Below are 25,185 nucleotides of genomic sequence, written 5' to 3' on the forward strand. Positions count from 1 at the left end.
CTGAGATGAAATCTCTGCTCTTACAAGGGGATCTCTTAGGCTCCTAGGTCTACGGAATGCCAGGACCGGGCCCCCCGGAACGAGCTTGGAGAGCTTGGGATGTTTTTGAATGTCTTTCCAATTTGAATGCAGTAACTGCGAGAGTTTCCCAAAGGCTGGATGGTATATAAGCACAAAAGGGACCTTTTTGTTCTTTTTCTTAGGTTTGTACTCGAGGAGATATTTACGGCTGATTTTGTTGGCACGTTCAAATCCTCGATCTATATCTGTAGCCACGCGATGACAAATAACCACGGAGTTCATCTAGACTTTGTTGGGGGTATCGTCAGAAGAACAAATACGCCGAATTGGAAGTGCCTGACTGTATGTTATGCTTTTAGTACAATGTTTTGGATGCCAACAATTGGAAGATAAATATTGGAGACTATCAGTTGGTTTGCTGTGAAGATCCATGGACATTTCCCCGTCTTTTACAAAAAAGTAGTATCCAAAAATGTGATTTTAGTGTCAGAAATTTCATGGGTGAATTTGATTGATGGATGAACATTGTTGGCATGTGTGATAAAATTGTCTAAATTTTGTTTCGACTCAGTCCATTTCATGTCAACATCACCGATGAATCGTAACCAAGAGAGTGGTTTCGATAAAGATGTTGAGATTATTTGATTTTCTAATCTACCCATGAAGATGTTAGCATACGAAGGAGCCATTTTCGTTCCCATAGCTGTACCATTGATTTGGAGGTAGTGTTCGTCGTTGAAAGTGAAGTTGTTATACTTCAAAACTGAAGTGAGTAAATTACCTAGGCAGTCGGTAGGGGGGTCCAAAATATCTCGTGATTATGGCGCTGCCTTTGTATGTTGGTTTTATAATTATATCGTCACGGTTTTTCAACGACTGTATTGCTTTTTTCTCATCGGGCGTAATGTTGAAGAAAGATAAAATGTAGTTGTTGGATAAGTGTTTGATATCTGATTTTATTTTGTCAATGACATTTTCTAGCGTGCCACATTTATTTGATTTAGGAGCCCATTGATTTTTCTTTTTGAATTTTCGAGTGTATATATCACTTTCTTCGTGGTCGGAGTCAGAACTGTCAGGGTCCATATCTTGGTCTTCATGTTTGTTAGCAAAATGTTCTTTGAGCCTGAGGGATCTAGCAAATTTATCCAGTTCATCTTCAAGTTGAACTTCATCTATATTGTTAAGGGTGGGACAGAAATTCAAACCTTTAGATAAAATCCTGGTTTCAGTTCCAGAGAGAGGAAATGATGAAAGGTTGACAATTGTCGTGGTGGAAATTCGTTTAAAGTTAGATTTTCTCTTAAATCTGCGTTTACGAGACTTTTTAGACGTAGTTTTGTCCTGTGACAAAATATTATGTGCTTCTATATTGTTAAAGATGTTTACGCCGTCTCGTGTGAATTTGTGAAGTTGTTTACTTCTTAATTTCTTGGATTGAATAGCTCGGATTTCGACTAATCGTCTCTGAATATGACAAAGTTCAAGATCAGATATATCAAAGTTAAAGAACCAATTAAAATTAAAGGGACGAAAGAATAAAACTACTTTTTATGACATGAAAATGCCGCAAAATACCAAGACTGACTTTTCTTAGTATGACCACAAGTGTTTTGCAAATATGATTCGTCTGAGATCATGATTAATTTACCTGGTAGAACCTGTACCATGACATAGTAAATTAAATTGTATATTGGAGATTCAGCCCAAGGCAGTATTTCTTTGGCAAAACCAAGTACCGGCCCGAGATAACACGCCAGGTGGAAAAACTTTAAATACCAATCACACAATTAACTTCAGATCGGGTTATTTATAAATTGTCACCACTTAATTCGATTATCTTATGTCAACCTTCAGTTACATATTTGTGTACTTTTTGATACAGTATATACTATCTGTACATAGCGCCTTCGAGATCACAGTATATGACCGAATATTGGGCAACATCTTCAATCATTTAAATAAAATATCGTGGAAGACTTTTTCAAAGACTACTGTGCATATTTAAAATTCAAAAATGTTTTACATGGTCCTTCTAATGGATACAGCCCTTGAATGGTATAGGCTTCCCACTTACACCATATACAATACCTCCATTCCCCATAGAAAAATCTCCATCTCCCAATAGAACCTCCTTTGCGTATTTATTTATGAAATATTTACATTATCAAATTAAAATGCATATTTTTTATATTATACAACATTTAAACTGTTATTTTTAATAAAATTGAATACATGTTTCATTTCAATAAATATTTTAAAAACAAATTTCCCCAAATCTCCCCATCCCCCATACACTAATCCCCACCACCCTATTCCCTTATTCTTTATCCCCATACACGTACTATATTAGTGTTATTACAGAAGCTATAATTTCTGACTTTTTTAATTTATACTTTATTTACACTTAATATAACGCAAATTACTTGCTTATTACCACAGTCTTTGTTAACGGCAGTTTTGAGTTGCTGAATTAAAGCACGACACCGATAGAATGTATTCAATGCATGCAATAAGTAAAAAAAAATACTTTTTTTTTTCTAATTGAAGAATATTCCTGTTAAATTAGGACATCAAATTAATAATTTAAAATAATTTACGTAATAACCGACCATTGGGTAATGGATCGGAATATTCAGGATGCGACTGGTATGCTTAAAAAGTGATAATATAAAGTGATAATATAATATTATAATATATAATATATGACACCAGCGGGTTTTTCTAGAAAAGCAGAGGACGCCTACCCTACCGGTGCACCTGGTCCATGCTCCTAGTTTTTAGTGGAGTCCGAGTTGCTCATTTACTTTTGTTACTTTGTATGTATGATTTTAGTTACTTTATGTTCTTTGTTGTGTATGTCTGTTTTCCATGTCTGGTCTTTGTCCCTGGAATACATTCTTTTGATTACCGCTATAACCTTGGTTCCTTTGATTACTCTTTCATACAGAATGTCTGTGTAAGGTAAAGCATATAACTGTATACACGGATTTGTGCCACATTCAAGGGTTTCAGGACCCTTAATTACAAATAAAAGTCAGAACTTTAACTAAGACCATTTTTGGCAAGCAATTTTGAAAACACTAAATGATATACGTTTAGAAATATACAAAAAACACAAAGGTGAATCTGGTGCAAAAAGCATCCTTGAGAAAAATTATATTATCAAATTGGTGTATTTTTTTACATGTATGTTTCTGTTTTTTTCCGACTGAGTCTAATTCTTACAAAAAATTACAATTAAATGTAAATAAGCTGATTCGAAAAAAGTACGTGTCGTTTTATTTTTCTAGATTTAATTCTTTACAAATTAATGGTGTAAACAAAATAAGTATTGAAATAATGATTGATTACATGTAGTAATATATGACTGTATGACCAAGATTCAAATTTAATTGCCATTTTGTTTAAAATCCTTTTGATCTTGCTATACGATAATTTTCAATCTGACGTAAGTTAAATGAGAATGAAAATTGCTGCACAATATACGTGACGTCACGTAGCACTCCGCCGAAAAACATACCCGAAAGGAAACTTTACAGCACTTAAAAGACTTACATATTTAGGTTAGGAAAACTGAAAATAAAAGAAAATTCATTCCTTACACTTCAGCAAAACAGATAATTTGCAGTGGATGACTCTACTCTTTCTGGTATCTGTACAAATTCATCTGACCCGCTAAATATGAAAAGGAAGTTACTAGAGGTACCCTGAAAGATTAAATGGTTACATGTGGCAAAGTGCGACCATTTTGAAAGCGAGTAGAAAAGTGGGAATTTTTTTTTCTTTTTGAGCCTGAGGGATTTAAATGTCCTTGACTATTCATACGAGTCTCGCACTGTCCAGTGGGAAAACCAAGAGCGCCGTTCTCACCTCCACCCGTACGTTCTTTTTTCCATGAAGTCAGTGGGAGCAACTCCGCTTTAATAAGATGTCGCCATTATCGCATGTCGATTAGAAATTTGTTTACGTCAGGTACGTATGAATTTTCGTTGAGTTTGTCTGATTACAATTTTTTTTAAATTGTTGCAATTACTGTGTCATTCATGCATTATTTGTGCAAGTGTCTGTGCTTTGTTTCATTCGAAAACCATCCGTAAAAGTTGAAAATCGTAGTTATAAACTTGCTTACGTTTTACCTTCGAGTGAATGTGAAAATATGACGGGTAATACCACCCCCACTCAAATACAACTGACACATTTGCATCCTAGAAGCTGTACGGACTTATCAAATCTTGTAATAGTGACTTAAAACAACAATCTTTCAAATGGTTACCAACACTATCCATAATGGATACTGCAATCACATATAGACGATCAGCCACTTCGGCCCGTTTCCGTTTCCGGTTTTAAGAAATTCACGTTATTTTCATCATTTTGTACAGCAGATTTCTGACTCAATTTTGCTACTTATTTTTCTGAATCATGATGTTCTGTGAATTGTGTATGATAAAGCCCCATTCCTAATGAACATGAACTACAGAAATCATTTGCTTTTGATTAGTCGGTGCTTGCCCATGGTTACACGTATTTTTGTAGTGGAAAAAAGGGGGAAGGATTTTAAATTGAACATGTAGAATTAAAACAATCTTACTTTCTTAAAGAAAAGACGTTACAATACAATTTTAAATCAAAAATAAAAACCAGAAAAGCAAGAAAGGAAAGATTTAGAATTGACGTTAATTGTAGAATTTAGAAAAAAAATAAATAAATATACATTTATACTTTATGTTTAAAATACAAATGTACCATGTATATACACACATTTATGCTGTTTTACTTTTTGAGATTTTCCAATGGTATATTATTGAAATCTTCACTCACTGGTAAATTTAATTTAGTTAAAACAAATGGATGCTTTGTTCCTTAATTTACACAAACATAAGTGATATTGGTTGTGTTTCTTCTTATGAAAAGTTCCCAATTTTCTCAAAAAGTGGCTAAAACAGTCTCAAATAATAAGTTAATCAGTGTCCAAATGTTGTATATGGTGTTGTAGCTTATTATTGTCTATAACTTGCATTTTTCTTGTATCCTATATAGGAATAATGATTTTTACTTCAAATTCAATGTTTGTACCATTATCCAAAATTTCCCGATTAAAAAAAACTCAAGCATATTTTCCTACTAAGAGTAATAGCCACCTATATTGTATCATCTATTCTACCTTTACAATGTACATGTAGCTGTCCCTTCTGAGTGGCAAATACATGTTACACGTTTACAGTTCATTTAGTTTAGATATTTATTGGAATTACATGTTGTTTGTCAATTTTTATTTGATTTATAGCGGTTTATTAAAATATAGTTATCTGAATGAAACACATATTGTAATTTTATTTGAATTTTATTGCTATATTGCTATATAGATGTAGCTGGTTGGCAGGTATAGTGAGTGTGTTATGTGAGCAGTGTACAGTTGAAGGACGGGTAAGTGGCAAGTTCCTACTTTACTCAAGATATGCCAGTTACATGTAACCTCAATTGAATTTTCAAATTTAAAGTATTTAACTTATATAATTATGGAATGTATGAAAATTTGATCTTTGTACACACAAACCTACATGTACTTTTTAACATGTACAAATGTACAAAATTCAAGAGATGTGGATAGTATTATATTTGTCAAAATTTCTGTGTATTTTCAATACACATGTAGGCAATAGAAAGGATGGAGTATCATAAGTGATTAAATTGCATATTTAGGTCTTTTCAAAAGCTTGTGTTGATATCAAAGTACACACGTTTTGTTAATAAGGCAAACATTGTATTTGCATTAAAATGTCATTCATATTTTTTATATTTTTTTTTTTATTTTTTTATTTTTTTTTTTTTTTTAGAAAGTCATGACTTGAAGAAAGAGACAAAAGCAAGACCTTTTCTCATGAAAATATTTTTGCAAATGGTTCAAATAATAAATATGTGCTTTTACAATTACTTTGATTTTATTACACCTAGTACCTAGTTGCTACCACCATGTAAAATCAATATTGCGAATACTTGGTATGAAGACACTGACTGATCTACTTTTATGTCATTTCAAATGATTTTTTAACCTATTTAAATAAAAAATAGCAAAACAATTCTTCCAGTACCTTAACAGTATTTTTCCTAAAAAAAAAGAGGTTAATTGTAGATCAGTTCTACTGTTATATCATGTGATATTATTGAAAAGCACAGGATGCTTTAACTAAGAGTGCTCACAGGTTTAAGTGAGCAGTGGTGGTGTTATGGTTGACTTCTGGTTGCTCATTTGTTCTATTGTGTTTGTGTGTTTCTTTTAGTTAATTTGTGTTCGCTTTGGTTTTTTCTTTCTCCCAGAATAATGGATATCCTTTTCTCACGCTTTAAAAGCAGGAGGTATATAGTAATCAAGGTGTCCATCTGTTTTTCTGTCCCTAGTTCTAAGCTTCAACTCATTTGAAACTGCTGATTGGAATTTAATGAAACATTTACTACATGATGCATTTGTCGTCTGTTCTTTTGCATATCAAATTGAATAGATTTTGATGAAATTTACTTATTACATGATACAATTATTTACCTTTAAATTTGCTTTTATCTGAATGACTTAAATCACATATGGGGATCACCAAATGGTTTCCAGGGTATCACCAAGTGATTTTTGCTCACAACTTTTCCAATTTTAGAAGAAATTATGTTTACAAAATTTATGCAGGAAATTAGAGAACAATGTTAAGGTGTGATGCAAGCGGAAAAGAATACAGATACAAAAAGATTTTTTACCATTTTGTTTTCTCAAAACTTCCTAGGAAATTCACCATTTTGTTTTCTGAGAATTTCCTAGGAAAATGCTAACTTTCAGGTAAACAAATGCAAAGTTAAGACATTAATTTTTTACAAAATTTTTAATATGTGTGCAATGAACTTGGTCAACTAAATAAACTATAACTAGATTAATATAACAAAATAACAAGCATATTGTTATAATCAGTGATCTAAAAAGTATAAATAGATTAATTTTAAAATTTGGGCAATTTGTCAAATTTCGGAGATTCCTTATTTTAACCACGTCTTAAAGTAACGCATTTATATTTATCTTTTTATGGAAAAATGATGACGCACTCAGTAGTATAAATAAACAATGGTTGCAGCTGGGAATTTATCAGATGACAATGTTATAGCATGGGGGATTTGGCATGGTGGGGCGAAAATTGCTAGAAATCAAAATCATTCTGGTGTTTATCATTGATCCTTTACCTCACTTAGAATGTCTTTACAAGTAAAATCCAGAAAAGTTTTGCAACTTCATACTTAAGGTTTTAACATAAGAAGCTTCTGTGGTTTGAAAAATGATATCAGAACATAGGCTGGGGGAACAATGAGTACCCAATATAGGCATTCTTCCTGCATGTTTCACCAGGTAAGATATAATCAAGCATAAAAGTATATATCTACCACTAAATCAAAGAATTGATCATCATTAACAATATTTTCCACATAAAACCATCAATATGGTACGTCCATTAAAACTGACAATGAATCTTTAACGATATCATTTGTATCCTTGAAGGGGAGATAATTTCTTAAGAATGGATTATAGAAATATAGCAAATTTAGGTTTACATGTACATGGTGTACAACCTGTGTCTCTAATTGAAAACTTTATAAACTTCTTAAGAATTACAATATCAGGCCAATATCTCACTTTTAATTTCCACAGGTTGTACAGCATGTACTTTTATGCAGCACTGCTTGACAGTCTTACTTGGAAACATACATGTACATATATACATGTATGTAACTGCAACTAAAACAGCCATGTACATATATGCTATATATACATTGCAAACACATGTACACTTTGTACATTTGTATTTCTTAACACGGTTGGTAACGTTTTCTCTAGTCTGTTTCCAATTTCCATCATAAGGTCAAGAATTCGAAGTTCTGTTCATTTGCAATTGGAGGCTCTTAGCGTTTCAACATTTTCTACTCCCTCACATTTTCCTAGAAGACTCCTTTGCCTGAAATAGAAATGAACCAGCTGTATATTTCACTTGTTTGTTTTACAAAAACCTATTTCTCTCTTTATTGACATCATTTGGCATTTTTCAAACAATGCCCTCGAGTAAATGAATTGTTTTACTCAGAATTTCAATGAATAATACGAATTACCTTGACATGTATGTACATGTATACATTTGTAACAAGTAGAAAACCTCATAAATATTTATTATTTGACGAAGGGAATGATAGAAACGGAACTGAAATGCTTCAATCACCTTTCTGCCTTCCTTCAAACTTGTAATTCAAACTTATATCCTTTGGAATAACATGTATTTTTTTAAACCATTAAGGATTTAATTCATTTCAACATTTAATATAATATAACATGGACATTTATATGTTCATTGTATCTACTTGTAAATTTGTGTCCACAACACTGTAAGTGAAAGCTAAGAAGAAGAAAAAAATGATAACAACAAACAAGCAAATAACCCCCCCCCCCAAAAAAAAAAAAAAAAAAAAGACATTTGAATGAGAATACTTGTATACTCTACACATAAGAATACTTACATGCACCGTTACATTTTATAAGTATACTAATATATGAATATTATAGTTATTCAGCATTTTACAGATAATGGATTTTTATAATTACATTTTGTTACTTTTCTGCCTTATTTTTCAAGAAACCAAAGCGGGGAACAAGCTTTGCAAGGGCCCGGCAACCAATACTATTGAAAATTCTTTTGGATCCCTAACAGAAAAAACAAACATCTTTTATGAATCAATTTTAAAATTTCATTTAGTAATGTATAAAATATGGTCAGTATTTATCAGCGTTTCCTATGTATTGTAGTTTTGTACGGTATATGGCCAAAACAAAAAGCATTTACCACACTGGAAAGTAGGTTCATTCTATACCTATTCAGTACATTGTACCACACATTGTACATGTACATGTGCAAACTATGAAATGTACATTTGTACTTTTCCTGTAGTTATCAAAATATTTTGAGCTGTTAGATTTCTAATTTTTTTGAAAATGATGAATGTACATTTGTATCAATACATGTGTCTTACCTGTCTTTATTGAATTCGTTAGAATTTCGGTGATTCTGCCCAATATTTATCAATACCCCATTTTGGTCTATCCTTCACACACTACATTAACATGTTCTGCAGTGTTCTCTCAAGGCCTTTTAAGCATCGGTATAATTCATTGAAACAACAATATGCGTCGGGCGCATAGCCAGAGTTTTGAATGGTTAGAAATATTTCAAAACACGATCTCTAATACTCCTGCATACCATTACCACCCATAATTACGTCGTTATTTCGTGACAAAGTTAGATATAGACGTCTTCGATAAAAAGGTACTCAAGTACGAGTTTAACATCTTATTTAAGCTGCTTAAGTGATGTTATTTCGTAGAATAGGAACATTTTCCAAACAAACAAAGAATGAACAGAATGTAGGAGATGGGAACATCTAATTTTCCAATTGACTCAGTCGGACTACATTAATTTCGTCCCACATACTGCTTTTATATAAAATATTTTGTTCTACCTTGTTTTTAAATGTTTTTCAGTGTTTCTCTGATTTCAATCTTTTAGTTGACACCCTTTTACTGTATAAATTGTATGAAGATAGGTATATGACATATATAGCATCTGAAAAAAAGCTACTTTTTAAAGTGTATGAAAGGTCATGAAAATGTAACAATTCAGCTCTATATTTTATAAAAGGTCATTTAAAGCAACACTGATCTTTTAAATGTAACTATATATAATTTGAAGCATGGAGAAGGTGCATCGATAGGATAAGCGTCCTCTGCTCTTTTTATTAACACCCGCCGAGCAACTGATAAAAAGTCCGGAGCAGACGAAAGACGGAAGGCCTATGACACTTTAAACCAATGGGTTCTCATGTTGCAGATGGTTACACCGTATTACATGTTGATGGTGATTGGATGTTATTGAACAACTGTCTATTTACGTTTTGACAGCAAATCTGTAAATGATACAAATAGATAAAGGAAGTTTGATTAAAAAAAGATTTCTATCATTTCCAAACGAGATTGTGGTAATGCGTCTGCAATTTAAACGGCCATTCTTTTTTTTTTCAGAAAATGCAATTTATATTTTTGTTAATGTATTAGGCGATCATAATTCATTTTGTATTGACCAATAACATTACATAAGTTGTACATTAAATGTGGGAACTAAGTTGTTATATTCTAAAGGGCGAAACATTTTCCTAGAATTTTCAGAAAAATGAAATATCAAGATACAGATGCAGTACTATATTTTCTTCGAAAATAGTAATCACTTTGACAGATAATTTTTTATTATTTTTTGTTAGGAATATAGGAGGGTGAATATCAGACCCTAGTTGTTGAAGAGTAATCAAGGGAACCAAGATTCTAGCGGAAATCAAAAGAATGCAAACCAGAGATAAAGACTTGACATGAAACACAAACATACAGAACAAAGTATAACCAAAACGATATGTACAAAGCAACACAAGTAAATGAATAATTCGGACTCCATAACAAACTGGAAGCCTGCTGGACCAGGTGCACCAGTGGAATAACCCACCGAGTTGCTAATAAAAAGTCAATTTTTTGGTAGACGGAAGAGGAAAGGAAATCTATGACATGTTGAACAAATCGGTTTTTTATGGTGCAGATATATCCACTAGTTCATGACAACAACCATGAAGTTTGTGTAGTGATGACTACAGTCGTTTTGTAACTTAAAATTTTTCATAACTGGATAAATATGTATAGGTTTAACTTGACTTGTCCAGTGAAACAAATTTCTCCAGCGAGTACATCCGTTAAACAAATAAGCCGAGACATTTTAGTTCAAGTTTTGATATAGTCGATTTTTCGACCAAAATTTATAATCGATCTATACATAACCTGACTAATATATTTAAGAAATACATGACTGTGGTATTTATTTTCTATGACAAAATACATGTACATCACCTGTATTGGATAAACGTTTTATGGAGTATGGGGCAATGGGGCGATGGGGAATGGGGGATGGGGCAATGGGCAATGGGGAATGGGGAATGGGGCGACGGGGAATGGGGCAATGGGGAATGGGGCATTGGGAATAGGGTAAATGAATAGGGCAATGAAAATGGGTCGAGGGAATAATTTTGATTTGTCAATCAAACAAATTATTTCGCCTTTTTCCGCTAGCCACATACCTATCATAATTATATGACAGTAATTAAAATAATTTTAAACAAGCTTGTTTTCGAGTAATTGTAAATTATTTCAGCTGTCGCATTTCATTATTCATTGATAGATTTCTTAAACATTAACCGGAAGTACATTTCTACAATATTTAATTCATGTAATTTCTGGTCGTTATAGATTGAAAATGTTCGCGCTCACACGATTTCTAAACATAAATCATATTTGAAAATTCATACTGAAATAATTTTGTGTCGGAGACACTCGTATGATTTTAGTATTGATAAATTAAACACATTGAGCAATAATAACAAGACCTTTAAAAATAATATACTGATTCTCTTTCAAATGGCAGAAATATGTCATTCGTCGCAACCTCGAAAAGGATAATAATATTGCCAGTTTTAATATTTTATACATGAATTTTATACCATTATTGAAATTAAAACTGTACGCAACCTTACTATCTGCAGACATACATGTATGTCATTTTTTAGTAATTTAGCTGAAATCAATGTCACAGCCAAAAATATGATACTTATTTTGACAATGTTAACGTTTTAAACAATAATGTAAAACCATGAAGGTAATTTCAAGTGTTCACACTCGTTTAATTTGAAAAAAAAATATATCATTTTCAAGAAGTTGGTTTGAAATATATGTATCACAGCCATCAACATACTAATGATAAAGACAATTTTAACATTTTAAACAATAACAGAAGACAGGATATTTCAAGTGTATGCAATCATTCAATTTGCAAAAATCATCTCATTTTCAAGAATTTTGTCTGCAATATATATGTATCACAGCCATCAACACAATAATGATATAGACAATCAAGGGAACCAAGGTTTTAGCGGTAATCAAAAGAATGTAATCCGAGACAAAGACCAGACATGGAAAACAGACATACAGAACAGAGTACATAAAGTAACTAAAATCATACATACAAAGTAACAAAAGCAAACGAGCAACACGGACTCCACTAAAAACTGGGAGCATGGACCAAGTGCACCGCTTTTCTAGAAACACCCGCCGAGTATCTTATAAAAAGTCATGTCCGGGGTATACAAATGAGGAAAGGAAAACTATGACTCGTTGAATAAATCAGTTTTCATGGTGCAGATGGATACACCATAACGATCCAAAATATGTCATTTTAAAGATTTTTGACTGAAATATGAGTGTCGCAACCACCAACCGGATACAAATATTGACAGTTTTAATATTTTAACAATAATTTGGGACCATTTCTGAAATTAATGTTGTTCGTACCCTTACAATCTGAAGAAATATGTTATATTTGAGAAATTTGATTGAAAGTAATGTGTCAAAGCTACACACATGATACTTTTTTGACAATTTTAACATTTAAAACAATAATATAAGACCATTAAGGATATTTCAAGTTTTCGCACACATTTAATCTGCAAAAAAATATCTCATTTTCAAGAATTTATTCTGAAATATATATGTATCACAGCCATCAACATAATAATGATACATACAATTTTAACATTTTTTTTTACAAAAAATTTAGACTAATAAGTATATTAAAAGTGTTCGCACACATATAATTTGCAAATATATGTCATTTTGAAGATTTGTTACTGAAATATGAGTGTCGCAACCACCAACCGGATACTAAAATTGCCATTTTTAATATTTTTGGGAATTTTATCCCATACAGGGACGGTGACATGTACAGAAGATGTTTACAAAATGCTGGAAATTTGATCGACAACATATTTGTCCAGTGTTGGGGACGCGTTTTTCAACAAATTGTGCTCCTCTACTTGCTGACCACAGCTGATCTGATCCGAAAGAAAGAATATCGTTTAGCTAGATCTATAATCTCAGTTTCCGCTCTATAGATGACGTATTATCGTAAAACAATCCTAATTTGGGGGATTTGATACATTGCATCTACCCTAAAGAACTTGAGATAAAGGTCACTACAGACAATGTGAAGTCAGCCTCATATCTTGAACTACACTTAGAAATCGATGGTAAAGGAAAACTTTTGACCAAACTTTACGACAAACGTGATGACTTTTCATTCAGAATTGTCAATTTTCCTTTCATCTGTGACAACATCCCTTCAGCACCTGTGTATGATGTGTTCATATCATACCTCATATATTATGCCAGAGCTTGTTGAAACTATATCGCGCTATAATTCTAACAACTAGGCTTCTGGAACAGGGTTATGTTGCTACAGGATTGAAGTCATCACTACAGAAGTTTTATGGTCGTCATCATGAACTCATGGATCGTTATGGTATATCCATCAGCACCATGAAAACTGATGTATTCAAAGGGTCATAGTTTTCCTTTCCTCGTTTGTCTACCCCGGACTTGCCTTTTTAAGAGCAACTCGGCGGGTGTTTCTAGAAAAGCAGAGGACGCTTACCCTACCGGTGCGCCTGGTCCTTGCTCCCAGTTTTTAGTGGCGTCCGAGTTGCTCACATACTTTTGTTACTTTGTATGTATGATTTTAGTTACTTTATGTTCTTTGTTGGGTATGTCTGTTTTCCATGTCTGGTCTTTGTCCCTGGATTACATTCTTTTGATTACCGCTAAAACCTTGGTTCCCTTGATTACTCTTAAAAGACGTAAACTAGTATATATAATGAAATCCATTATTTCATTTAGGTTCGTGTTACAACCATTCTTATTTTAATGTTTTTAGATTTGTATACACTGATAACCTTTCAATATCAGAACAGAATGTACAGAACATGTTATATGCTTCGAATAAGTACATGCTGTGGAAAGTTAAGAAAGAATGTAAAAAGCTTTTGAAAGAAATTGCCACTTCAGAGTATGCAATAACGGCTTTAAAAACTGCAATCAAGTACCAATTACCTGATTTACAAAATAAAAGTTTATACAGAAAATAATGCCAAGGTTTGTTTCGCGTCTAAACTAAGTACCAAGATTTCCAACGCAAGCATGGAGATTATATTGAAATCAGATGATCTTGATTGTGCAGAAGATAATGTATGCGAATTTTCCTTTCAATGGATAACAGCTCGGTGTATTGAGAAGGGCCTTGAACCAAATGGTAAAAACTTAAGAGAAGTTGCTAATAATCTGCTAATGTTAGTAAGATTTCCTGTCGTAGATATGAAATATTTTTCAAATAATGTTGTAAAGACGGGCATTTTGACATCTGATGAAACAATAAGTGTCTACCAATCTCAATTTACTGAGGACAATGAAAACGTATTACATGTACAAAGAAACCAAAAGTGTCCTGTCAAAAAGTGAAAAGTCTACACGTTAACACGAAACTGTCAAACAGCGGGAGGACAATACCAGCCGAATGTGGTACAGGCTCTCCCGTTTCTACCCCACAAAGTGGTATGGTTAAAATGGTCACGATATGCCTTCCCATCATTGTTCGACGCCAGGTAGAATATCTATACGATATGGGTAGCCCTTATTATGATTCCAATGATATGAATTTTCAAAGATTACCATTTTTTTATTGCCAAACATATCTTAATATACACGACAAATACGATAATGTGGTGATCCAAGACTCGGTGCCATTTGATATCAATGGTGGTAACCATACTCTTGAAATATATCTACCCACTGCAGTTCAGATTACGGCTGGAGATGATTATACAATTACAATGACGTTGTCTGTTCATTTTTCAGACGTCCAATAACTTAAAGGAGCAAAATGTAAAGACTCAATTCTAGAATCGACAACTTGAGTCAAAATGACTTTTAAAACCTCAGCAAAAGATACATCTGGCACAAACAAAGATAGTGGTCAATATAGTTGTTTTTCTTTCATTGTGTAATCACATGATATATTGAATCCTAATAATGACAATAACTTGCATCATCAACGTTGACAGCATGTCTAGAAGCTTCCCGATCATCGAATTAACCGTCCCTCTCATAAATGGGGTACTTACATTTAGCTTAAAAACCAATAAGAGAGCTTTGTTTTAATTTCATATAAAAATTGTGCACCTCATCATGCTCCTAGCATTGAAAAAATAGATGCGTTTAGTTTAACATTTTTAGTCTGTTGAACTTTGCCATTTTTCGTCACTTTATGTTGTGGATGGTACAATATACAGTACCTGAACCGATCTGTGCAACAAAAATTGCGATCGGTCATCGATCACCGATCAGTTGCCGATCAGTCATTGATCCGTCAAACCGACCAAACAAACCGGTAAACGCATCACGTGACCACAGAGCGGTCAATATATTTTACAGTTTCCAGTGTTTTCTCTGTCAATTTTACACATTTACATTATGCAATAAATCTGAACATCAATCTATACTTTTTTACATTTGTTTTTTTAAAGATTCATTCGTCATTTTACATACCAAAACTGCGATCAAATTGGTCATCGGTCATCCATTCGTCAGCGATCAATCAGTCAACGGTCATCGATCCGTCAAATCGTTCCGCGGATCGGTTCAGAGGCTGTATGTGTCACCTTTAATTCAAAAGGTATTCAATAAACAGTTTTCGAACTTTTCATTGTGTGAATGGCGTGAATATAAAGAGTAAAGATTTGCACCTCCTGTAATGGACGTATTTGACAAATATACAACATGACCACTTATCGAAACCATTTGCTTTCATAAGTACATACTTTCAATAATTTGTAATCAACACATTTTGAAATGGACTTTTTATAAATTAAGTTAATATGTACTTTGGTATTCCTGTTTTTGTAACTGTCCTTCATAATGAAACTGTAACTATTTGTTTGAATCTTGTTACTAGTGCTCAGGGTATATTGTAATTTGAATAACGTAAGTTTCTTACAGTCAGATTGTAGTATTTATTGAGTTACAGTCTTTGTAAGAATCATGCTTTGGATTAACTAAACAGAAAAAAATAATTCCTAACGGACGTAACTTGTAAAACGCAGACTTGTAAACGAAAATATCAATGTATATTCCAGTACGTCTTCTTGCAGGTTACAAATGCATGATATAAGTACACAATTGCAAGGAATTTTCCGATAAAATATAAAGGGACAATGGGGATTAAGGGCTCTTATTGGTCTAAAACACAACTGAAAATTAGAATGCAAGGCTTAGCGTTGTTACCGTAAATTGTGTATTAAGATATCTTAATCCATAACAACTGTTAAAGCATAAGGATTTCTTAAAAATGTGCATTGTGTCGTTCCCTCCGCGGGACTCGAACTCGTACCGATGTGACATCTATGCCAACACCGCCTGCACTAAGGTCAGCGCCCTAGACCACTTGGCCAGCTAGGCTATATAAAAATATAGCTTTCGCTGGTCGAGTCATTCCTCCTCGTAGATTGATCTAGGGTTGTAACTTTGTACACGATGAATGGTAGTACGGGACAGCTCATGTAGGTGTTGTTATGTAAGATAGAGGATCAAATTAACGATATATTTCACAACAAATCAATATTATTCAAACGTCTGAGAATGTGACGACTCGGTACACTGCTCCATCGGATCAAATTGATACAGGGGAGATAATTTAAGCGAAGAAAGGTCTGAAGAATTTCCCACGATGTTGGAACTGTCAAATTTGCGAAGCATATTTTTGGTCAATCCCTCTGCGGGACTCGAACTCGTACCGCCGTGACATCTAGATAGTAGGCATTAGTCAGTTTTGATAGTCTTTTTCTATTTTAGTGAGAATTGAAAATGTTCATCATATCATTTTATGAAATGGAAATCGTTATGATTTTGTCACTGTATGAGATGTGCTTGCATTTAGACCATCGATCATTTTTAAATATAAAATACCATGTCTATTTATATCAGAAAAATCTTTTCCGCTGCATGATATTTATATTGAGTAATATTTGTTAGATTGTGATATGTATTTAATTATCTGTATTAGTTAAAAGTCCACAGGCGCACCTTACCTGCAATTGACCTCATTCAGTTTAAACCACGATACTTATTTTTGATATGATTTGAATTTGTTTGAAACTTATTTACCGAAAGAAGACTTTGAATAAGGTAAGATACTCATGAACAATCCTTTCTTCAAATGAAGCTTGTTTACATTTTTGAAGTTTCTGATTACTACTGGTGAAATCTATACATTTTTTGTTTCTTTTTCTGTTTTGTTTTGTACTCCAAATTTAGATCATTGCTATGATAACATTATAATGCAAACAGTGTTTATTTGCATCCTCGTTTTTTTCCTCTGTGGATGGGTCTGAAATTATTAGAATTTACTTTCAAACTATGAATAAATTTATTTAAACTTTCTCAAAGCAATACAAAGAAAGTCTTATGATAACACAATAATGGAAATTTTAAATGAAATACCTGGACATAAATGTGGCCTACTTTTATTTTCACGATATCAAAAACATCGCAAATAAAGCAAACATTAAAACATTGCCAACAAATTGCCCGCTAGACTGTATAATGATCTGTGAGTACAATGTTCCTGCTATAATAGCTATGATTTACAGTATTTACACAGCATTTCTTGTTTTTATTTTGGTTTAAATATTTGCCTTTGACAGTAACTATGATTGAACCCCACATTTCCTTTCGAGAGGCAACAATGGAAGATTTTGATGACCTCATATCTATACATGATCTTCTATGACTGGTCCTGCTTAAACAGCTACGATTTACAATCTAGAATATCTAAGCATAAAAGGGTCTGAAAAATTCCGAACGATGTTAGAACTCAAATTTACGAGGCAAATTATTGGCCGTTCCCTCCGCAAGACTCGAACTGGTATCGCTGTGATATCTAGATGATTGGCATTAAGCAGTGTTAATAATAAATTCATCTATACTTAAGATGAACCAATTCCTTTTATTCGTTGTTCGTGGTGATACGCTTTCGTTATAAGAAATCGAAAATTTTTGTCAATATTTTGGACTCTTCTTGTTTATTACATGTTGTAGGATGACAATTATGTTGTTTCTCAAAGCAATACTGATAAAGCCTTATGATAACACAAAAATGAGGTTTTAAATGACATACTGGACTTAAATTTGGCCAACTTTTTTTTCACGATACGAAAAACATCGCGAATAAAGCAACAATTAAAACATTGCCAACAAAATCCCACTAGACGGTACAATGGTGTTTGCGTACAATGTTCCTGTCATCACAGCTACGATTTACAGTATTTACACAGCATTTCTTGTTTTTTTTATTTTGGTTTTAATATTTGCCTTTTACAGTAATTATGATTGAACCACACGTTTCCTTTCGAGAGGCAACAATGGAAGATTTTGATGACGTCATGTCTATACATTATGACATTAAACGTGAGGGAGACAGACTTCCGCAATACTTTCCTCTGTGGATCAAAGATCCAAATTATCATCCATATGTCTCGATCATAAATGGAAAAACTGTAAGTTCATTACAGTGTAAAAGAGTACTTCGAAATCGAATTTGAGTTAAATAAAATATAACCATTTTAACCAGTAGACGCTAAGAATATTTTCATATCGTCGTGCATTTGAAAAAAAAATACCATTAACATGGATTTTTTTTTAAATTATATTAGTTTGTCACGACAATTTGTCACTTATTTATTATTGTCACTATTATTAATTTTGTTTATAACTTTAAATGTATTGGTAGTAGTAAGCAACCTACCCATATTATAGTATTTATCAAATTAACAACAAGATATGATAAAAGTTTATATGCTAATTTAATTTCGCAAATTGTTTCAGAAACTCGAAAATTCAACTTCATTTTTATGCATTTCTTTCATAAATTGTGACTGTCACTACGAAATAGCCAAAAGTTACCAAACAGAATGAAGAATGAATTATGGATTTGACATTCGAAGAAGAGTAAATAGTGGGTGTTTCAGCCGACATATTATAACAATGTACAAATATATAAAATAATGAACCTCTATGAAGATACAAGTGACAATAAAGAGGATGACATTAATCCAAAATGTTCTGAAATAAGTTCATTTAAATATGCACTTAGTTTCAAATAAAGTTGCTGTAAGGTTTCTTAATTACTTTTCCTTATAAAAAAGCCAGCGTAAGGACATTAACTTATATTAGGTTTAAAAATTGAAAGAATTATTGATTTTTAAAGATTTTTATGCAACATTGCTTTATATGTAAAATACTGCATACCACTATCGACTGATTATCCAGCTTGGCTTATGATATTTGTTAGACATAAATTGATATGTTCATAGTCTTATGTTTTAGATAGCAATCAGTTGCCTCAAAGTTATCGACGAGGGGAAAACAGGATTATTGTCAAACACATACATAACCAAAAAATACCAGGGGAGAGGACTTCTTCCTAAACTGGTCAACCCACTTATACAAAGGCATGGTCACATTAAAGACTTCATTGCTCTTTCTCATCACACATCGGTAATTAAACCTTACATAGATCTTGGATTGTGCAAACAGATTACACAGATGGTAAGATTCTCAACAAGATTTTATATGTCAGAATAAATATGTTTTCCTGTAAAGGTTGTAACAAAGTTACCCAATGCATAATCGTAAAAGGAAAATGAAAAATATTTAATAGTGCATGGAAGCTCCACGCGGCTGCAGACGCTCCTTTCCTCTCTTACTTACCGCAGCAGACATGCCTTACAGTATCGGAGCTTTTCCGCTCCCTACTTGGTACATGCGTTACAATGTGAATTGAAATTTTTTTGGTGTAGGCGGATGGAATAATTTTTGCATATTCAAAATATACAAAATTTATTAAATTTAAATCATGTAAAAATGCAAAAATACTCCTACCCCAAGGAAAAACCAGTTAAATGAGGTGATGGAAGCGCTATAAACCCAACTTATCCCACCATTCCTATGCATGTAACAATTCATGACTTTTGAGGTGGTTCCTATCTTTCAGGTTAATATTGCCATTTGTTATACAGACTTTTGCCTACGTATTATCGGTTCTGTTATTTCGTTCTTACCCTCCATTGACAATTTTTGAGTATTTATGCTTCAGTATTTTCTGTTTAGAAGTATCGTGTCGGAAAAATTTGAATGAAAGAACTAATAGAATGAACATTGTGTGAGGATATAATTTAAAAACAAACGAAAATTTACAGATTTTACCAAATTCTTCATGCTAAGGTATTGCCAATATTTTGTGTTTGTGTAAATATCTAAATAGTTAAAAAAAAAAAAACAATTCCATGCTTTATTGGTGTAATTTTTTAATTAGACAGCTGTTAAACAATCCTCCACTATAAGAATTGAAAGTACACGTATATGAGAAGTCAATGAAACAATTCGTTTCCTATTCTGTTCAACAAAAGAATGCTTGATATAACACTATAGTGTGAATTTAAGCAGTCTTTCTAAAATCAGACAGAAGGTGATTCTTGCATGTCAAGAATCCATCGAATTCAGTTTTATGTCTTGTTTTTACTGATTACATAACCAGTCTTAGTTTTTCGTTTGGTTGTTGCGTTTTTGGGATAATATTATATAGATTGTACATGAAATTGTCACTTTGCAAGAGTTGTCGGTCTTGAAATGATTTCATTTGATTGATTTCAGTGGGAGATGAATGTTTGGTTTTCTAAAAAAGTGCAGTATCATTAGGTGAAGGTTTAGCATATGTAAACTGAAAAGCATTGTTTGTTTGGTGTTTTTGTCCTCACCATGAATCGCATTACTATTGGCACTGTCTGTGGATTTGCACTTAAAATTTGGATTAAGTTGTCGGTTGGTATAGCCATTATTATCTACATTTAAAATATTTCATTTATTCATATTATATTTCTCAGTTTTTATTACAGGATCTAGTTACATACCAGGGGACTAGCCAGCTACTGAAAAGAAATCCGAACAATGAATACGCGAGAAAAATTCGCACTCTAGCGCCAAAAGATATACGGACTCTGATTCAACATAAAGAGCAATATTCGACTTTGTTTCGAGATGGTAGATTAATAGTAGATTCAACACCTTACAAACCGATTGAAGCAAATATATCTCTTATCTATACTCATCAAACGAAAATTATTGCATCTTACCTGGAAGACCCCCGAAAAACGTTGCTTACTTTTGGAACTCATTACCGGCTTATCACTGGTGAAATATTTTGCAAGTTAAGTATGTATGGAACATTCAATGACTCTATTCAATCACATATATATGGTCACATTGAATTCTTTCAACAAGAAGCCAAAGAGTTCAAAATTGAGTTTCTAACAGAAAAGTTCGACCAAACCTTTCATCGTTCAATGATTGACTTAGGACTTCATAGGGCACCACTAGATGTATATGGTCGTACAAGTGCAATTGTTTTTGGATTTGGATACCCATATCCTTCGAGAAAGAATATTAAATTGGCTAAACTATTAATCAATATTCTAAAAAAAAAGATATTAATCGATTATATATTCAAGTTGCACTGTATACTAATTAAAAAGAGAGGCACAATTTTAAAGAAAAAAAAAACAATGTTGTTGATTGCAATATTTTCTATTGAATAAAAGAATAAAGAATGTGGTAAGCAGAAAAAGTTCATTAATTAAGATGAAAACGGATGAGCTAAACATGTGTCATATTGTTGTCTGGCCAGTTCTCCAGTGAGAAATAAACCACATCAAATCGTTAGGTTCCAATATTTATTGCAGTTTCATGGATAAACAAAAAGGCCCTGCAATAACAATACATAAATTCATAAGACTTGGGTAAAGAAAGATAACCCTGATAGCATAGATAAATTCTATCAGTCAATTGATTAAAATAATATAGTTATAATATAATAACATTACACCTTCTATAGGCAATATGATAGTTCTCATAAAATGCATTTTCTTAGAAAAATGTATTTGTCTGTTGCGCATAAATCTCATGTACAATATTCCACATCTATATATGTTTTAAACACAATGACATGCAAAAATTAATTTAGCATGAAATGTATAAATAAGCAACAAAAATCAGTTAAAAATAATGCTTAATAGTTACTGACTGAAAGCCAAATATTACCAAGCAAGCAAATAATATTAGTTAAGCAAATTTCATAAAAATGTAACACTTCCTTACCTCACACTTAGGTGCAAAGGTCAGTTTCCCAGTATATCAACTCATTACAATACTCTGTGCAATAACATCAGCAGTGTCATGGTTACATCTGAATACAAGATTACAATAATAACTATTGTGCTTCAAAATACGCACAATTACGTGTAACACGTAACACACACACACACACACACACACACAAAAAAACAAACAAAAAACACACTTACTAAATTAACTTTATAAAATTTATGTTTAATCAAAATAATAATTTTCTGATCATTTAGACTTTACATATATTACTGATTTATATTATCTCATTTATCATTTTATTTAACTTTATTCTTAAATTATTTTATAAGTCAGTCATCCATTCATTCAGCTCAAATCACGCAAAATGTTATTTTTTGAACAATTAGCAAGATTATTACTAATAAAAACTTTTTAAAGTAGAAGAAGTTAATAATTGTGACATAGACATAAAGTAGACAATCAGACTTCCATCAAAATTAATATTCCAAGATATTCCAATAGGGTTTACTGAGTTACAAAAATGTCTGTCATCTGAAATTTTAAATGTATAGAAAGTGACAACAAGAACAAAAGAATTTCCCTCCAAAAGTGCATGTGACTTTCTACCAATTAAATATCCAAGAATCCAAATAATCAATACTACTGAAATTCCAAATAAGGTAACAATCCAGGGTCATATTCATGAACTTGGGTCATATACTTAATATAAATATAAAAATATTAACACAAGGTAACTCACTGATTTTATTTCTGAATGAGTTCCGATTGTTCAATAATGAAAAAGATCAAGTAAAATTATGATTTTCAAATAATATTTTATTAATAAATCTCATCTCAAATCAAGGAAATTCTGACAATAAAATTATCTGTATATTCATTATAAAATTCACTCCTCCACATACTCCCCCACCTGGAAAATGACGTCCCGTCATTTCACGAAGGTGAATTATGAAGAGGATTCCAAAATCTTGAGAATAGTTCTTGCTGCCTCAGACTGTAATCCCTCCATAAATGGTGAACCTGACAAGGAAGTGATGCATCGCACCCTCCTTTCCCAATCAGATGCTGGTGTCTGGATAGATCTGTCCATGTCGAACTCATCAGACCTGATTGGTCGGTATCATCATCTGAACTAGGAATCTCTGCTTCGTCAGGTTGATGATCCTGTTCGCGATTCCTATCTGGTGAAGCGCTTCCTGGTGGTACAGGTGAAATTATAAAATTCACTCTTCCACATAATGTAAAACAAATCATTATATGCATTAATCGCCGCCGCAAGTTACAATTTATATAGCATCTGCCTCATCCATGGCATGCTTAGTTTCAAACGGTTTGATAATGCGTATGCGTATTCAAAACAAAAACGATAAACCCGCCATTGACCCGGACAGATAGTTTTTGGATAAAATGAACCCACTATATATTATTTAAGAGTCACTTTCATCATTGACGATAAGACATAAAATTGACCATAAAGACAAACACAACATTCACGGTCAATCTTAACCAAAAATATAAACAAAATGTTATGTTTCGTATGGATATTACACAAATTTGTCAACTGTCATATTTTTGTCGATTAAAGTATGATACTTGTGTATGTAATCAATATTACAAAATGTTATTACATTATACATTTGTAAAGCATAAAAAGTGTTAGTTGAAGGCCAATCAATAGATGTATTTTTGTTTCATCGTTGAAAACGTCCAGGAAGAATTATGTGATTAATCATAGTAAAATGGAGAACAATTGAACCGTCGTTCATGATAAAATCGACTGTTTGAATAAGTATTAATTTATGCTTAACAACAATAGATATCATGTTTTTACATCAAAACGAATTGTACGTTATGCCAGAGGTTGCCATAACTACGCAGACCTTTTGTATCGCGCTACTTATATTTAGACTTCTGGAACAGGGTCATGTTTCTACAAAATGCAAACTTATCAAATGAAAAAGAAACGTTGACGACAAATTTAATTGTTTGGTATCTTGTGGAGCTGATTGACCTGTATTTTTAAAGGTAGACGTACTACTTAAAATAGAATTATGACGTCAACACCCGTCGGTAGATGTACAATGTACATTGTCGTACAAAAGCAATCGTATTTGGATTTGGATACCCATATCTTACGAGAAATGATTTTAAATTGGCTTAACTTTAAGGAGGTAGATATTGGATAAGGGACACAACTCTAACTAACCATTGGAACGTTTGTACCCAGCATTTCACATCAATCTCATGTAAGCATCTAAGTAACTTGGACTGATTTCATTCTTTCTCAAATGAAAGCTTGATAGACTTTAGTGAAATTAAATATGATACAAACGTATCACCGATTTCAAGAGTTATGTCCCTTACCGTAGGTCTACCTCCTTATATCAATATTCATTAACACACATACTCATCGTTTACAAGAAAAAAAATTTAAATTCAAAATTCCTATTAAAAAGTAGAATTGTTTCATATACATGAAAGATATGAATTTAAGTGTAGATAAGTGTAGGTAATTTTTACGAGTGGGATTCTATTGATTAATTTGTACACTTGTAATGTATTGAAATGAGCCAATAATTTGAGAGATGTGCGGAGTCTTCTATGCTACACGTGCATTTATGTGTAAGTCTGTATTGTGTGTCTTTAGTTATAGATAAGATTTGATACATGTAGCCAAAACAATGCATTTAGTTCCCAAGCCATAAGATAACACCAATACGATATTACAACACTAATAGCATTCGTATCAATTTACTAAACAACGAACCATAAGGGAGAAATTTGTTTGTCTTATTGAGTGTGGTCAAGTTTATGCTTGTATCAGCACAGGCCTCGGTTTGATACCTAAAGACCGATAAATGGGTTTTACAATGTATGACCAATACAGTCGGTATTTAAAAAAGCTCGTCATAATTCACAAACGTCTTTTATTCACGTTCAAAACGAATAAAAAT

At 32.5% G+C, this 25,185-nt stretch overlaps 1 protein-coding gene across 1 annotated transcript; it reads left to right on the forward strand.

Annotated features, from left to right (window-relative positions):
• Nucleotides 1-3,632: 3,632 nt before the first annotated feature.
• On the forward strand, nt 3,633-21,663 carry LOC148605734 (uncharacterized). Its single transcript, XM_088547612.1, has 5 exons — nt 3,633-3,996; nt 5,391-5,451; nt 18,425-18,567; nt 19,397-19,618; nt 20,965-21,663. Exons 3-5 carry the CDS (start codon nt 18,433-18,435, stop codon nt 21,661-21,663), a joined length of 1,056 nt encoding a protein of 351 aa, XP_088403738.1. The 5' UTR covers nt 3,633-3,996; nt 5,391-5,451; nt 18,425-18,432.
• The last annotated feature ends 3,522 nt before the right edge of the window (nt 21,664-25,185 follow it).

Source organism: Perna viridis, chromosome 10 (assembly GCF_037379345.1).
Source record: "Perna viridis isolate PV_CMFRI_1.1 ecotype Kerala chromosome 10, ASM3737934v1, whole genome shotgun sequence".
In the NCBI taxonomy this organism is placed as follows: Eukaryota; Metazoa; Mollusca; class Bivalvia; order Mytilida; family Mytilidae; genus Perna; species Perna viridis.

Excerpts from the sequence above, each read along its gene's own strand:
- LOC148605734 (XM_088547612.1), top strand. The coding sequence starts at position 18,433 with ATGGAAGATTTTGATGACGTCATGTCTATACATTATGACATTAAACGT. Across the intron at positions 18,568-19,396 it reads CGATCATAAATGGAAAAACT|ATAGCAATCAGTTGCCTCAA; the intron begins GTAAGTTCATTA and ends CTTATGTTTTAG. Across the intron at positions 19,619-20,964 it reads GCAAACAGATTACACAGATG|GATCTAGTTACATACCAGGG; the intron begins GTAAGATTCTCA and ends TTTTTATTACAG.